Genomic DNA, 16,073 nt, shown 5'->3' on the forward strand with positions numbered 1-16,073 from the left:
TGTCAAAACAGTATTTTCTTTTCTCTATACACAAAATGAGAAGTTAGGCAAGTTACTTTAAACATGCCAAGTGAAATATTCGCTTCACGTCACACTATTATAATTATATATTCTCAAAAACATATCACATTTATGTCAAGATTAAAAATCAAAATTTCTCTTTTCATCCTCGACTATCATACACAGGATTTGAAATCTGAACTTGACAGTAAAGAAAATTTTGAAAATGCTCCGCTAGCATTTCATTGAACTTACAACCCCACTTGAGTAAAAACTTATGTAAACTGCTAGTGCATAAAATTTATATTCCTTTTGCATGTGCTAAACAATACTTCAAATTCATTGATTAGATAAGGATGGAAAGACCGCAAAAAATGTATCATTTTTAGGTATGTGAAATTGCTTGGTAACTCTTTGATAATCACTACCATGATGTTGTAGACCCGCTTGCATTTATATGCCAAGTTTCGTTTATCTTTTTCTTAATCCAGCCAACTTATTTTCAAAGACACGAAATTCACCATTATATTTCAAAGACTTGTATCAAGTCTATCTTCATGATAATTTCGTGGCACTAATGCATTCAAAGATGGTCTAAATGCGTACTTAGCTAATGTCTGATGTTATGCATCAGTGCACTTCTTTACCATAAGAAGAGGTTGACAGAGCTCAATGTGCAGCATTTTTGTTTTTGGCAAGAGCCAAGAGAATAGATTGCAAGAGAAACACACGGGCAAAGTTAGTTTGGCTTCCAGGCTTCAACTCTTTCAAGCTAGCTTATTTCTCAATCTGGCAACCTTAATAGCTATCATCACATAAATCTTGTCGCTCCATTTGTCCAAAAATTGGAAGTATGCATATCGACAGGATCTAGACAGCAGCAAAGTGATCCAAAATGCCCAGAAGCTAACAGCAAATCCAGCTGCCAGACCAAAATAGAAAGATGTTACTTCAAAACCATCGTTTTTTACTTCATCTTGTAAGCCCTTGTTCTCAATCCTGCAAGAAAAATCGTTGTAGAGAGGTTTCGAGCAGTCTTCAGTGAGGGGAAGCCCACAAAGGTGTTGATTGCCAATAAATGATGATGCATCAGGAGAAGCCATTGGGAAGCCAGAGGGAATCTTTCCTGACAAGTTGTTATAGGACAAGTTAAAACGAGCAAGAGAATGAAGAAGAGATATGCTGGTCGGAATTGAGCAAGAGAGGGAATTCCTGGAGAGATCAAGATACTCCAACAATTTCATTGTACCAACATCAGGTGGAATTTCTCCTGTAAGATTGTTGTTTGACAACCTTAAGAAAGTCAAGCCAACAAGGCTGGTGATTTCTCCAGGGATATCTCCTGATAAATGATTGTGTGCAAGATCAAAAACCATGAACTTTGAACTGACAGGATTCATTCTGATCAATACGTTCAACAGAGCCTTCCTATATACTGTGTAGGGGTCATAGATAAAAGATTTGTCTGCCTCCACCATAGCCATGGTAAGAAAATTGTCGATACACCTTGGAATCTTTCCTGATAAAGAATTGCCAGCAAGGTTAAAGTATTTAAGGTCTTTAAGTTGGCATAGCTGCAATGGGATGTTTCCATCAAATTCGTTGTATGATAACTGGAGAATCATCAGATTTCCCATATTTTCCCCAATCCATTCTGGTATTTTGCCAGATAGAAAATTGAGTCCAAGATCCATGACATATAAATTTGTCAAGTACTTCAACGATGCAGGAAGTTCACCAGAGAGTGCATTTTTACCAAGGATCAGTGCCTTGAGATGAACTAAATGTCCAGCTGAGTTTGGTATCATGCCAGATAAGTTATTGTATGCCAAATTCAGAACAACCAAGTTATTCCCTTGAGTCCAGCAGTCAGGAATGGATCCAGACAAGGCATTCAATGATAAATCTAGATAACTCAAAGAGTTATTCACAACAAGAGATTCACATATAGGGGATATGGTTCCAGTGATCATATTTTCAGCTAGAATTAGGGACATCATGCTCAAAGAAAAATGAGGCAAGGGTCCAAAAAAACTGTTGTTGCTCATGTCTAGTACAGAAAGATTAAGTTTTGATGAAAAATCTGGCAGTTTTCCTCCTAGATTGTTAGATGACAGATTCATGTACTCAACCTTCATTGAGATATTCCAAAACCAATCAGGCACAATGCCTGAAATGTTATTGCTGGAAATATCAATTGACACGAAGTCTTTCTGTGTTTGTAGCCATCTGGGAAAATCCGGACCTATTTGGCAAGACTGCAACCCTATGGTATCAAGGTCAAAAGGAGGTGTCCAATCTGAGCTGATATTGACCATAAATGAATTAGAAGACAAAACTAATACTTGCAAGTGACTAAAATTCAGAAAATCTTCAGTAATTACACCATCCATGGAATTCGAAGCAAGATCCAGGACTTCTAATTCTGAAAGCTGTGCAATGCCTGGTGGAAGAGACCCCTTAAGTTGATTATTGGAGAGATACAATTCTCTCAACGATGGCCTCGTACTATTGTCGTCATCTGCGATCAAGCCTAACGTTTTGGGAAACTCTCCTGCCAGATAGTTGTCTGAAAGATCAAACATGGTGAGGTAACTCATGCTTTCAAAAGCATCAGGGATGGAAGCTCGCAACTGACTTCTTTGAAAATTAATGACGCTAAGACTCTGGCTGATATTGAAGAGCCAATATGGCATGGGAGAATTGAATTTGTTAAAAGAGAGATCAAGAATCTGAAGCTGTGTGAAATTTATAGCAGATAGTCTCAAGGGAAGTGTGTTGAGTTCACAGGCAAAAAATCCTAACTTCACCAAAGAAGGCAGCATGTTAACAGCATCAAGCCAATTAACAACCAAACTAAGATCCACACCACCTAATTCCAGTACTTTCAAGGAGGAGAGACCATGAAGCCAGTCAAGCTTGTTTGCTCTAAGAGCATATTCATTACCACTTAGATCAAGGTATTGCAACTGGGAAAGGTTCCCAAGATGATCAGGAATCATTCCTCGAAAATTGGCATTAGACAGGTTTAGATACTCTAGATTTTTCAAAGAACCAATAAATTCAGGAACCTGTCCCTGAAGAAAATTATTAGAACTCAAGTCCAGGTAGCTTAAATATGGCAAGTCAAGTAAAGAATCACTTACTTGATCACCTTGCGAGTTTTCAGCTGGACCATGACCACGAAGATCGAGCATTGTAACATGCCATTGACCAGTTTGATTACTGCACATCACACCTCTCCAGTTGCAGCAATCTTCTTCAGTAATCCAAGAGGAAAAACGGTCCATTGAATTACTGCAATCTTCTCTGAACTTGACCAAAGCACTTTTTTCACTTTGATTGCAACGAACAACTAGATTGCCTTGGCTTGAGCTCAACGCACTTGACTTAACACAAGAAAGTACAGCCACAATAGTCTTAAGAATCAAGTATACAGTTCCCATGACCAAAATTCAGAATTCTAAACCTTCAATGTGTTCGAGCTGAAAGTAAGAATGTCGGTTCGTTTAATGGCCTACTTTATTTGTGAATTGTGAAATCAGAGAAATAGTGCGTAATTTTTTATTTGTGACAAGAAGACTCTTCAGTAGGACCATGTAAGAGTAAACCAGTCGGCTGGTCAAGTCAAGTTTATTAAATTAAGCAGACTCAACATAACAAGTACACGGCAAATAAACACGGTTCTTCAGTCTTCAATACGACCATGAGCATCTTAATCATAAACATTTCTTCTTTATGACGAAAAAAATAAAGTGAACCGTCTTCTTTCTGATTTCAAAGAAAAAGAAACAGCCGAGGTATCCTCTGTTATAACGATAAACGAGAGGAATAAAAATGTCTCTGCCGTGCCAACCCAAATTTGCCAATATTTCTTTTGGCTCAATATTTTGCAAGTGTCCTAACTCTGATGATGTAATTTGCAATAAATTTTCGTTTGGCTGTTAAAACTTCATAAAGAATTTGAGTCAGGATTGAACTTTCCAGTAGCATTCACATAAAACCGCGTTTAGAGTTCCTTCACATTTTATGAAGGCTGGTGTGGTGATGATTGTGTGCTAATGCTTATGAGCCACATCTATCTTTTCTTTTTTGTGGGAAAATAACGTAAAGAGGAATGCTGCTGCTTGTTATCCTGGTAACTGGAATTCTGAACCTGCTAAAGCTTGTATTTGCATGACGACATGTAAGCCAATGAAACCCACCATGAATGATCATTCACCGGATGGTTCATGCAAGAAAGGACAGATATATACCAAAACAATTTGAGGATAGGCAAAGAAGAAACAATTGGGATAAGCCAGATGCTTTTTCCAAATACTTTTATGCAAATGTTATTGACATTAAATTCAAGAGCGAATTGAAGGGAATTCGTATGTTTCCCACTGACATCAACTTCCAATAACTAAACCCACCTTGACATCGAGTTTTCTCCCCCCCCCTCCCCCCACCCCCACTCCCGCGAGATGGCAATTGGGGCGGGCGGACACTGCCTGTTTAAAATAATTATATGTTATTAATTATACTAATAATTATGTATTTATATTAATACAAATTATTGATTAATTATATTAATATATTTATACTAAATTATTAATTATACATTTATGCTAAATTACTAATTATATATTTTTATTAATTATAAACTTTTCCCCCCACAGGTGCCCGTGGAGGAAGTGAAGCAGGGTGAAGTCCTTCCCCGCTCTATTGCCATTCCTACCCTCCTCACCCCCACCCCAAAACACAAAAAACACCTAACCAACCTGCCTAGGAATGGCAATAGAGGCAAGTGCCTTGCGGGAGAGTAATGAGGCTAGGGGTGGGGCAGAGCGATTTTTCGCCCTTTTTGGTAGATTTATACAAAAAAATTTTGAGTTAGTGATTAGACGCACCTCGTTTAGGCTTCGTTTGGGAGTGGATGATTTGAAGAGAAAAGAAGGGAAAAGAAGAGAAAGTGAACATTTCCTTCGTTTGTTAGTTTTTATTAGGAAAGAAAAGAAGAGAAATGGAAGGATTTAAGAGAATCAATAGTAAGTAAAAGTTTTCCTCCCAAATTGGAGAGAAATGAAGAGAAAGTTGGAAGAAACTTATGAAAGTTTTTCAAAATACCTATTTTATCCTTAAAAATGTCTTGAACAAATATTTAATGACTTTTATATCCAAAATTATTCCATTAATTCTCAAAACTCCCAAACAACACAATAATCCCTTCTCTTCTCTTCTCTTATAACTTAAGTTTTCCCTTCTTCTCTTTTCTATCCTAAACTCCCAAACTTAGATTTTCCATACAATAGCCCATCAAATTAGTATTTTCGCCCTTTTTGGTGGATTTATACGAAAAATTTTTGAGTTAGTGATTAGACGCACCTCATTTAGATTTTCCATACAATAGCCCATCAAATTAGTATATGTTTTAATTTTTTGGGTCCAATAAGTCAAGGAAAAGAATAAGTGGAATTCACCAAAAGAATATTTATTTTGAAAAATTATTGCATGAAAAATGAAGCGAAGTATAGACTTTTTATAAAGTAAAAAGAAATGAGGTTTAAAAAAAGAAAGCAAAAATACAAAATTCAAGAAAACGTAAAATGAAATTTATTAGATATTTGGACCGTATCAAAATAGCCATAACTTATTTTAGTCCCACCCATATTGATTGATTGCATGACCTTTGTAGAAAGTTCGGCGCAAATTCCACCCACCCATCGGCGGAAACCCGTTTACTATCTCTAGGACCATGCAAGTCAGCCGGTCATGCCAAGTTTATTAAATTAAGCAAACCGATGTCCGTCTTTGTACCATAAGCATCTCAATCATAAAACATTCTTTTACTATCTTCTTTTTTATTTCGAGGAAATGGAAACAACGAGGGATCCAAATCAAACGTGACGGGAATGACAGGAAAAGTCTCTTTAAAGACCAGCATTAAGGGCGTTATAACTAACGGTGACAATGGAGCAAGGTTGGGGCGGGAACGGGTGCAGGTGATTGTCAAATAACTCTCCAAATAACTCCCCCGATCCCCTGCCTTCTATCTTCCACCCTGTCCTCACCTCTTGAATCGAATCTCTTTAAAAAGAAGAATTTTTGTCTCACGGTAGCTTGCTCCAATCCCCTTACGAAACTTTCGTTATTGGGTTAGCCATACACTTCACATGTTTCTGGCGATTCACATGACACCATCAAATGATACAAGTCTTGGATAAGAATCTACAACGCACTAGAACGCCCTTGTTGACGATCCTTTACTCCGACATCATCTAGGGTTCCTCGAACAATGTGATATCTCACACCGGGTAAATCCTTAACCCTTCCCCCTCTTACTAAGACTACAGAATGTTCTTGTAAATTATGACCAATACCGGGTATATAAGCAATGATATCAAATCCAGAAGTTAATCGTACTCTGTCAACTTTTCTCCCGCGGTCTCCTGCTAGGGAAGAAACCAATGTACCATATTTAACAATCTATTTATGTACGGGACAATTTTATCGTTCATTTTATGTCAAAATATTCAATAAAGACATACTCAAGTACACAATTTTAGACCATTTAACGAATTGCAAATACTAATAACAAATAGAAAATTAGCAACCACCAATACCATAAAAATGATATTAAAACATCCAATTAAGATGTAATAGGATCAAGTCACAATTATATGTTCACAATTATGTTATTAATTATATTGTTAAATATAAAGAATTGGATTATAACTAAATCATTATATTGTGTGCATATATACATCCATAAATTTAAATATATATATATATAATTTTTTTTCTATACGAGGGACGGGACGAGAGATAAGGCAGGTGTATATTGTCCCGCCCCCACCCCATTTTAGGGCTGGGCTATCCCCGTGGCCACTTAGTTATACTTATAACGATGATGGAGAGGAATAGAGAAAAACTCTACTAGTTGTAATCCTCTGCCGTCCCAAATTTGTCAATATTTCTTTTGGCTCAATATTTTGCAAGTGTTCTAACTCTTATAACTATGTAATTTGCAATAAATTTTTCTCTGGCACTTGTGAAGTACATAAAGAATTTGCTTCAGGATTGAACTTTCCAGTAGCATTCACAGAAACTGCGTATAGAGTTCCTTCATATTTTATGAAGGCTGGCAATGACTCTGTACTAATGCTTATGAGCCACATCTATCTGTTACCTTTTGGAAAGTTAATAAGAAACAAAAGAGGAATGCTGCTGTATTTGATCCCAGCAACTGGATTCTGATCCTGTTAAAGCTTAACCTCGTTGCCTTAGACATATAAACCAACAAAATCTACCATCCCTCTCTGCCAATTCAATTTAAAGTTGCCAAATAAAGAATGCAGAAACGATAGGGGAAGCCAAGCCAGGCGGTCTTTCCAATTATTATTATTTTTTTATGCAACTGTTATTGACATCAGATTCAAGAGCAAATGGGAGCATTTCCATTGGAGGGAATTCATTTGTTTCCCCTTTGACATCAAGTTCGAACTACCACTTCAAACCAAGAGAGTTCCAATACACAGCAACAACAGAGGCCTTATAGCAATTTATCAGTCACTTAGGGACTGGCCAGAGAATTCGCCACATCAACCACGAATCGATACCTGACGTCAGACTTGGCGAGCCGTTCCATTGCTGAGTTAATTTGATCCATGCGGATAAGTTCAATGTCAGCAGCAATGTTGTGCTTTGCACAAAATTCCAGCATCTCCTGTGTCTCTTTCATGCCTCCAATCTCACTTCCCCCGACAAGTTTCCTTCCTGTAAAAGCATTGAAGTTGATAATACATAAGATGAGGCTGCTATGACCGTATCAGTCTTAAAAGATTGCAGTTGAACAAGTCATATATCATATATCACTGAGGCAGACTGTTCTATTAATATTTTATTTCTACAGTTGTGTTTATGAACCATCTAAACAGAAACTGTGTGCCCGCCAACTCAATAAGACATTAAAAATCACATCAGATTTCTGGGAAATCGCAAAAAAGTACTCGGTGTGAAAGGCATATATCACTATATTGTATGGGAAATTGCAACTAAGCTTCATGAGATTTTTGATAGTTGTAACGCATGTCACATGTCATACATAACAGAATTAGGATTTCAGGAAAATGTGTTCATGCACATTACAAGTGCAACTACATTGACTTAAAGTTTCGTCCTTAAATCAGCATCCAGTGTTAACTGAACAGAACACTCAACAAGCCTAAAATTTATTGGAAGGCCGACAAAGGGAAGCCAACAGACTTCACAACCTAAAAATGTGACAAAGAAAGTTTCTGATCAAGTTAATACTGGGAATTCCCATGCTATCTTCACTGTCATTTGGCTGAGAACCAAATTTGAATGCATTAGAAACATACTCAAGTCTTTCAAAAACTATAGGGAAAGCAAATCCAGTGCTAGAACTGTCAATGACAGGAATATCCATGTCATGTTCTTTACAATGGAAGGTGACTTAAATGATTATCCGACTTACCCAGAACTAAAGGGAAGATGGGCAGCTCTAGGGGCTTATCAGGCAGGCCAACAGTAATAAGCTTTCCATTGATCTTCAGCAAGCTAACCAATGGAGCCAAAGGGTGAACAGCAGCAATGGTGTCAATGATGTAATCCATTGAACCTATAGCAGCCTGCAGGAAGCAGAAATTGGAAATTTAGAACCACAGACATAAACTAAACCTCTTACCCCCAATATAGAGCAGCTAATTGGCCAATTCAAAACCGTCCACATGTATTACAAATATCAAGTACATGATACAAAAATATGTCCAGCGTAGTAAAGACCACTGCAAATCGACATAGTCAATATAGTCTAAACGGAAGTTCACCTTCAAAAACAAAGAACTTAAAACTATTACTCAAACATTGGCAGCCAAAAATATAATAAGCCATAGCCAATCGACCTAGCATGTACAAAAAATATAACCTAGCCTGTACAAAAAGCTACTAGTCAATAGCCAACATAGTTTAAAAGGAAGTTCACTTTATAAAACAAGGGACCTAGAACCATTAATTTTGGCAGCCAAAAGTATAATAAGCTTATTGCCACATGGGAGTAGTTTGCATGAGTATGACTGTGTTGCCCAACATGGAGGCTTATTGTAACAATTCCATCCATCATTAACGAATTAGCCAAGGTAAATGCATTTAAATGAATTACTTAGCAGGCTTTATATCTATTGCAGCTAGTGAAGTTCTGCATGACAAGTAACTCTACAAATTCAATGTTCAGGTGTGAAGATTGCCACTCTCCCCATTGTTACTTTTAGTCATACCTTAAACTTTTCTGGATCAGAGCTGAGGAGGAAAGAATCAGCACCAAGCCTGTCAATGGCCTCTACCTCCTTCTTTGGGGAGGTACTTATGACAGTAACCTTAAGCCCAAAAGCTTTTCCAAGTTTCACAGCGACATGTCCAAGACCACCAAGCCCAGCAACACCCAAATGCTTGCCAGGCTCAGTCATTCCATAGTATTTCATTGGGCTGTAGACAGTGATCCCAGCACACAGAAGAGGTGCCCCAGCATCAGCAGGTAAGTTATCAGGAAATCGAAGCACAAAGCGTTGGTCAACCACCACAATATCTGAATAACCTCCATATGTCTTTGTGCCATCTTGATCTTTTGAGTTGTAGGTTGATATCACTTTAGGACAGTAATTCTCCAAGTCTTGTTGGCAGATGTCACATGTCTTGCAGGAACCTACAATCACCCCAACTCCAACTTGATCACCAACTTGGAATTTCTGGACACTGCTCCCAGTCTTGGTGACAAGACCAACAATTTCATGTCTGCATAAATATATATATTGAATTTCAGTTGAAATATTGTTATCATGGAGACACACTGGTGAGATTTTTTTTAAATCACAATCATTTATGATTAATAAAATTTCCAATGTAAGACTATTGTGGAGACCTTGACACCAAGACAAGATGCTTTGTTCTCTTCAAGCAGTTAAAAGGCTGAATTTCCACATCCTTCATGTTTGCTCACCCCAGAAAGAAAGGGAAGAAGTACACTGTCAGACCTTGTTTTTCTTCTTCTTTTTTTTTTTTTTTTTCAATATTTTTTCCCAATAGGTCAAGTTACCATAGTACATTCAACTATGCTTACAAATTCACTGAGAATCAAGCCAGTAATCTAATGGCTAAGTGGATTTTCATGAATGCACAAGTACATTAGAGAAGTAAACCCCCGGGCCTGGAGAGATGTGTGGTTATGTTTTACTGTTTTATGTAAGCAGCTGAAAAAAATCCAGCTACAAAGAGGAAAAGCATAGGTTATGAAGCTTGGAGAATGTAGATGACAACTGACAAATGCACGGGAATTCTAACCACCAACGGTTGCTTCCAAACAATGGCAATCCCATTTGGACCTAATGCATTTGTCAAAGTCCAGGTAGTTGTAGAACAACGCCGCATTTCATACATAGATCACAGTAGCTTTGATGCATTTAGCATAAATGAATGCAAAACGAGATTGAGCCTCCATAAGTTACTGACAAGCAACAAATGAAGGTAACCAAGGATACAACTCAAGAGCATATTGGATGGAATACAGGTCTTGAAGCCACAATTGAAGAAACATGTACAGCATGAAAAACAGCTTGAAATTATACTCCTTAGCCCTGTGCTGCCTTCACCATTCAAATACAGCAGTGACTGAAATGAGTCCTCACGGGGCAGGCATATGAGTGCCTTCATATAACTTATTTAAATTGATGAAGTTCCAGCAAGAAATGAATTATCCACTTTGTAGCAAATGAAACAACTCAAATGACTTGAACAATTAAACACAGTAGTAATTAGGCTGAACTGTAAGACACTCCTCAGCAGGAATCTTCTATTTATGGCGTCCCCGAAGGCAAAAAGAATAAAATAAAAACCATCAAAGCTTGGCATATTATGACGGAGTATCATAAAAGATGACAGGAAAAGGAGCCACAATTATAACACCCCCTACATTACTAATATAGCAGGACAAATGCAAGAACCTCTTTGATAATAAGCAATGTGCAAGCATTGTTAGACACCAGATTGGAGATAACTATCATACCCTGGTACAATTGGGTAATTTGTGAACCCCCATTCATTTTTTGCAGCATGCAAGTCAGAGTGGCATACTCCACAGTAAAGAATTTTGATCAGCACGTCTTCAGAACCAAGTTCTCTGCCAATCAGGGAGACAGGATTGTCAACTTACAATACCAAACAAGATATACAAACTGACATGAGAATGACACCATAACCTAATATCTATGAAGCATTTGCACTGTTACATCAAGAAAAGGTCCATAGAAACCAATATTTGAAGCTACCTAGCCCCACAACATAGCACACTTAAATGCATAGTTTCCGTCAACATCCAGCACTGCCGGAGTCAATGACAGAACATCAAGTTTAGGCTTCAACTACTATATTCGTTTTACTAGGAGGAGGAACTAAGAGAAGTGACATAGACACTGCTTACTGGTCAGAAACCACAAAAATAACAAATTGATTTTTCAGAACTACTTATTGACAACCTTCTAATCAAACCCCACAAATTCTGTTCAAGAAAATCAACAGAAAAGGACAAAAACAAGAAAAAAAAAAAAAAGGTCAAAACACTTGAACCACCCCCCAGAAATGACACCTTTACATCTGTACAAATATAAATCAATTTCATACCTCATCATCCTATCATATAAAAAATAAGAGTGTCAATAAAAAATACAATTAACAAAAGAAAAAAATTTAAAAAAACTTCGGCGCAAAACCTGACATGCAAAATAGAGGAAGCCCTTCTGGAGTTCATTTCGTAAAGTTCAATCTTAAGAATCACCCCATCACCAAAGTAACAAAGAAAAGGAACAAAAGGGAACTGACCTTGCTGAGAGAAAATGTGTATAAATAACATTCTGATTAGCCTACATATGATTAAATAAATGCATTAAACATCATCGCAAACGCATGTAAAAATTGCTTTGCATGAACCTGCGAGAAAAATTGAAGGGAGAGAGACTTCCAGAAGCATCTCTTGCAGCCCAGCCAAAAGCCTTTTGAGGGTGCTCAGTTTCTGGTGTTTTCGCCATTGTCTTGTTTTCTATGTCTCTGATGCAGCACTGTACTATGTTTCTGCTCTGTGTGTCCGCGTTGTAAGAAAACAAAATACTGTAACGCACTATATAGCAGAGCAGGAGTCCATTCAGAGCGAAATGCGGCCACACGGACGGTTGTTGGAAACAGACTTTAATATCTTTAAAGGACCTCAGCTACTGCAACTCTGTCAGCACTGCCAATATTAGGATGGATTTTTTTTTTTTGCCTTTTTAAGAAGAGGCTCCTCCAATTGAATTTTGAACCTAGAGAAAGTTTATCTATTAGCTGTAATATGCATCCTTTTACTATTAATATGGAATAATCCAACCATACTACGTACTATTTTATTTCATTTATGTTTTTTTGCTGAAGACAAATACTTGCACGCAAATTGAAGTTATGAACGTGTCTAATCATACTAAACAGGCATGTGTTAAGTATGTTTGATTATTTTAGCAAACTTGAAATTGTGTTCAAACTTACCTGTTTTTTCTATCAAACAGAATTTCAACGATTTTTTTTTTTTTATTAAGCAAAGCAGGTTCAACTTTTTACTTGTCAGTTTCAATTTTATGCTAATAACACCAAATTTAATCTGAACTTCAAATTTTATCAAACTTATTATTTCAAGTATCAAATAATTTAGTTCATTTTTCAACCCAAAGGAAACTATGTAGACAAGCATAAAGTGGTTATGTATTTTCCCTTATCAATATGTTAAAACATTTATTTACTTTTATCATAAACTACTGTTAATAAAAACATTTTGACATACATCCGCTATTTATCATGTAAAAAAAACTAATAAATAGTTTATCATGGTACCAGAGTTGGGTCTTGATTTGTTACTCCGTTTATAATTTGTCAAAAATATCATGATTCTAATGGCTAAAGTTGAAATCTCAGCGTTAAACCAAAAAAGAAAAATGTTGAAGCCTCACTTAGAGGTCTTATGTTGAAGCCCCGGTACATAGAGATCCTAGGTTCAAATCACATAGTGCTTTTTGATAAGTTAGTTTAATCCTACATTAAATTTGGGGATTTAGAAACTCTGAATAAAATCTTGGGATTTAGTTGTTTGTTAGAGAATAAAATAAAGTAAAAATATTAAGATGTGATATGTGTCATATTGTTAGAGTATTAGAAACCTTTTAGAAACTCCAATAACTCAGCTGGTGAATAATTGTAACAAATTTTCTCATGATTTTTTACCTACATTGTATCACACTGTTGACCAAATTTAGTTGTTTGATTAATTGTAATGATTTTTCTCAGGTTTTTTTTACCTAATTTGTATTATACAAATGTTTGCTATAAATTGAGTGACAAGGCAAGCATAATTGATTTAATTTTTAAGTATGTTGATCCATTCATCAAAATAAAAATAAAAAGATACAAACAAATGAATCCAAATAATTTTAATTAAAATAAAATAATTGTAAGTAAATGAATATATTGAATCCTATACTTAGTCGTTGGGGTGGAAAGGATGTAGAGAGAGATTAGAATGCTAAAAAATAAATGAATACATAATTGGAGATAAGAGTAATAGAGAAGTGCCTAAATATATATTAGAATTGGCTTAATCAATTTTTTTTTTCAAAAAAAAAGTAGTAATCCCTCCATCCCGTTAAAAGTATCATACTTTTTATTTTTGAATGTCTCAAAATATTTATCATTTTATCAAAATCAAAATTACTTTTGATCTCCTTTTTCAATGTTATCATTATTTTTTATTTATATTTCATACTAAAATCAAATTTCAAATTTGAATCTTTCACATTAACTCTAGGAAAAATTCCACTGACGCCACTATCAAATTACTATTTTAAAAAGGTTGGAATATATATCACATCTGTTTCGCTAATATATTCACAATCAATGTAAAAATGAATTATTAATGCTCAATACAAATCATAAATGGCTTCATGTAATGTACTGATTGCAGCAAGATCGGTCACTTATTTCTAAGCCCAACAAATTTGCCACTAAAAACTAGTACTAACATTGACGGAGGAAAGAGTGGAATTTCAATGGCCCTTTATGGACAAGAAATTTTAGCTTATACGCATAAATGAAGTTGGTTGGATGACACATCAATTCCACCATATTTTGACGGCCCCATCAATTGCATGTCGAAATTTTTTGGGTTAATTTCAGTTTGTACCCATCAACTATACCTAAATTTTGTCTTAGGCCTGGTTTGATAACTCAATTCACCACTTAAATTTAATAGATTTAGATTTTAATATATTCAAATCGTTTGATAACCAAAAATTGAACATCTAAATTAATTCAATGGCACTGAATTTTTTAAGCAAAACTTTCTCCCAAAATTAAGTGATAAACTGTTCACTTATTACTGAATGTGATAGGCACTCAAATGTATTAGATTTAATACTTAATAATTTAATGAATTCAAATTTCAAATTTCAGATTTCAATTTTATCAAACGTACCCTTAGTTTCTAAACTTTAAAATGGAACATTTTAGTTCCTAAACTACAAAATTTGTTTTACTTAAGCAAGATCGGGTCTGGTCTGGTTTTATACTTATATGGGTATACTTTATGGACAAAAGTGTGACTATTTTATAATTCAGAGGTTAAAGTGGACTAGGTTTACGCTTTAGTGGCTGGATAGGTGCTACAGTTTATAGATTTAAGTATCTCACTTTAAAAATTGAGGACCAAAGTGAAAATTTAGCTATAATTGAAGGGTGTAAAGTAGAATTAACCCAAACGATTTACGAGCCATAACACTCACTGTCTATCCACATACTGTTCACAGAGCATGGATTGGAGATTCGATGCATTTTACTTGGCTCGAACTTTTGCCCTCCTGGATCAAGTTTTATATTGTGACAAAGAGCCCATTTAGAATTTTATATGTGGTACAGATATGTTTGATGTTAATTGCATCCATATTATAAACACATTTTTTAAACACTTTATTTATACTTTCAATAATATTTTAATTTTACTTATATTATATCATAATAAATATTATTGTAATTATTTTAAATAATATTTTGTATCCCAACAGTATTATGCATCCATAAACTAACAACATTTTTTTTACTTTGCCCCCTAAATTATTTGATTGTCATATTTAAGAATCATAATTATGCTAAACCACACATTGCTATTGCTTGAAAATTGATGATGTTTTAAAATGATTTTCAGTAAAAGAACTGCATTACTGTTAATTTACACCGGTTAACTAAAATACAGACTGAGTGTGTTTGGATAGAATATTATTTGAAATAATTACTGTAGTACTTTTTGTGATGTGATGTACATGAGATAAAAAGTAGTTGGGAATATAAAAAGGTAAATTAGAAAATGTGTTTACGATGCAAACGAAATATTATTTGAGATAAATTTGAAATCATGTAAAGGTAGCAAGAGTCATTTCATTCGGAGGTAGCTATCAAAATTGATAGATTTTCAACCGCTCAGAGTACTGTACTGTGCTATAACTTGACAGTAGAAGGTACTAATTTGCAAAAATTTGATATTTTAGGTAGTTAACTTCAAACTGGCGAAACTTTAGCAGTGCAAATGGCCATTTCGCAATTATAAAAGGGGGTGAAATTTTAGTAATTTATATTTTCAGAGGCTCTATTTTTCATTTGAATCCTGTTGATGAAAAGAACATGAAATGTGAAATTAGGAAATTCATTACAGTGGTGTTATCCACTTTTTATTATTTATTAGTTAAAAGAAAGAAAAAAAAATTCATTCTTAGGCATTCAACTTTGTGCTAGTTCTAAATCTTTTTGAAAAATCACTCTAACATGTGAATGAATCCAAGCATTTCTTTCTTTCTATTTTTTTATATATATTTTTTAGACATGTTTGGGAAAGTTTATTTGAAGTGCAATGATATCAAATATTTTCTCATGGACTTGGATTTATTGGTACAAGTAAATAGTAGGATTCAACAACCTCTTATATTTCTTATTCGAAATTATTTTCAACATTTTAT

General features: G+C 35.2%; 2 protein-coding genes across 2 annotated transcripts; both read right to left on the reverse strand.

The window, feature by feature from the left end:
* Positions 1-767: 767 nt before the first annotated feature.
* On the reverse strand, positions 768-3,446 carry LOC140010556 (receptor-like protein EIX2). The gene has a single exon (XM_072057845.1). It carries the CDS (start codon positions 3,444-3,446, stop codon positions 768-770), a length of 2,679 nt encoding a protein of 892 aa, XP_071913946.1.
* A 3,900-nt stretch (positions 3,447-7,346) lies between these two features.
* On the reverse strand, positions 7,347-12,159 carry LOC113700128 (probable mannitol dehydrogenase). Its single transcript, XM_027220615.2, has 5 exons — positions 11,980-12,159; positions 11,060-11,173; positions 9,279-9,792; positions 8,480-8,633; positions 7,347-7,758 (listed from the first exon to the last, which is right to left on the reverse strand). The coding sequence occupies exons 1-5, from the start codon at positions 12,075-12,077 to the stop codon at positions 7,556-7,558; spliced, it is 1,083 nt and encodes a 360-aa protein (XP_027076416.1). The 5' UTR covers positions 12,078-12,159; the 3' UTR covers positions 7,347-7,555.
* Positions 12,160-16,073: the final 3,914 nt, after the last annotated feature.

The sequence above is a fragment of the Coffea arabica genome, chromosome 7c, assembly GCF_036785885.1.
Source record: "Coffea arabica cultivar ET-39 chromosome 7c, Coffea Arabica ET-39 HiFi, whole genome shotgun sequence".
NCBI classification, from domain to species: Eukaryota; Viridiplantae; Streptophyta; class Magnoliopsida; order Gentianales; family Rubiaceae; genus Coffea; species Coffea arabica.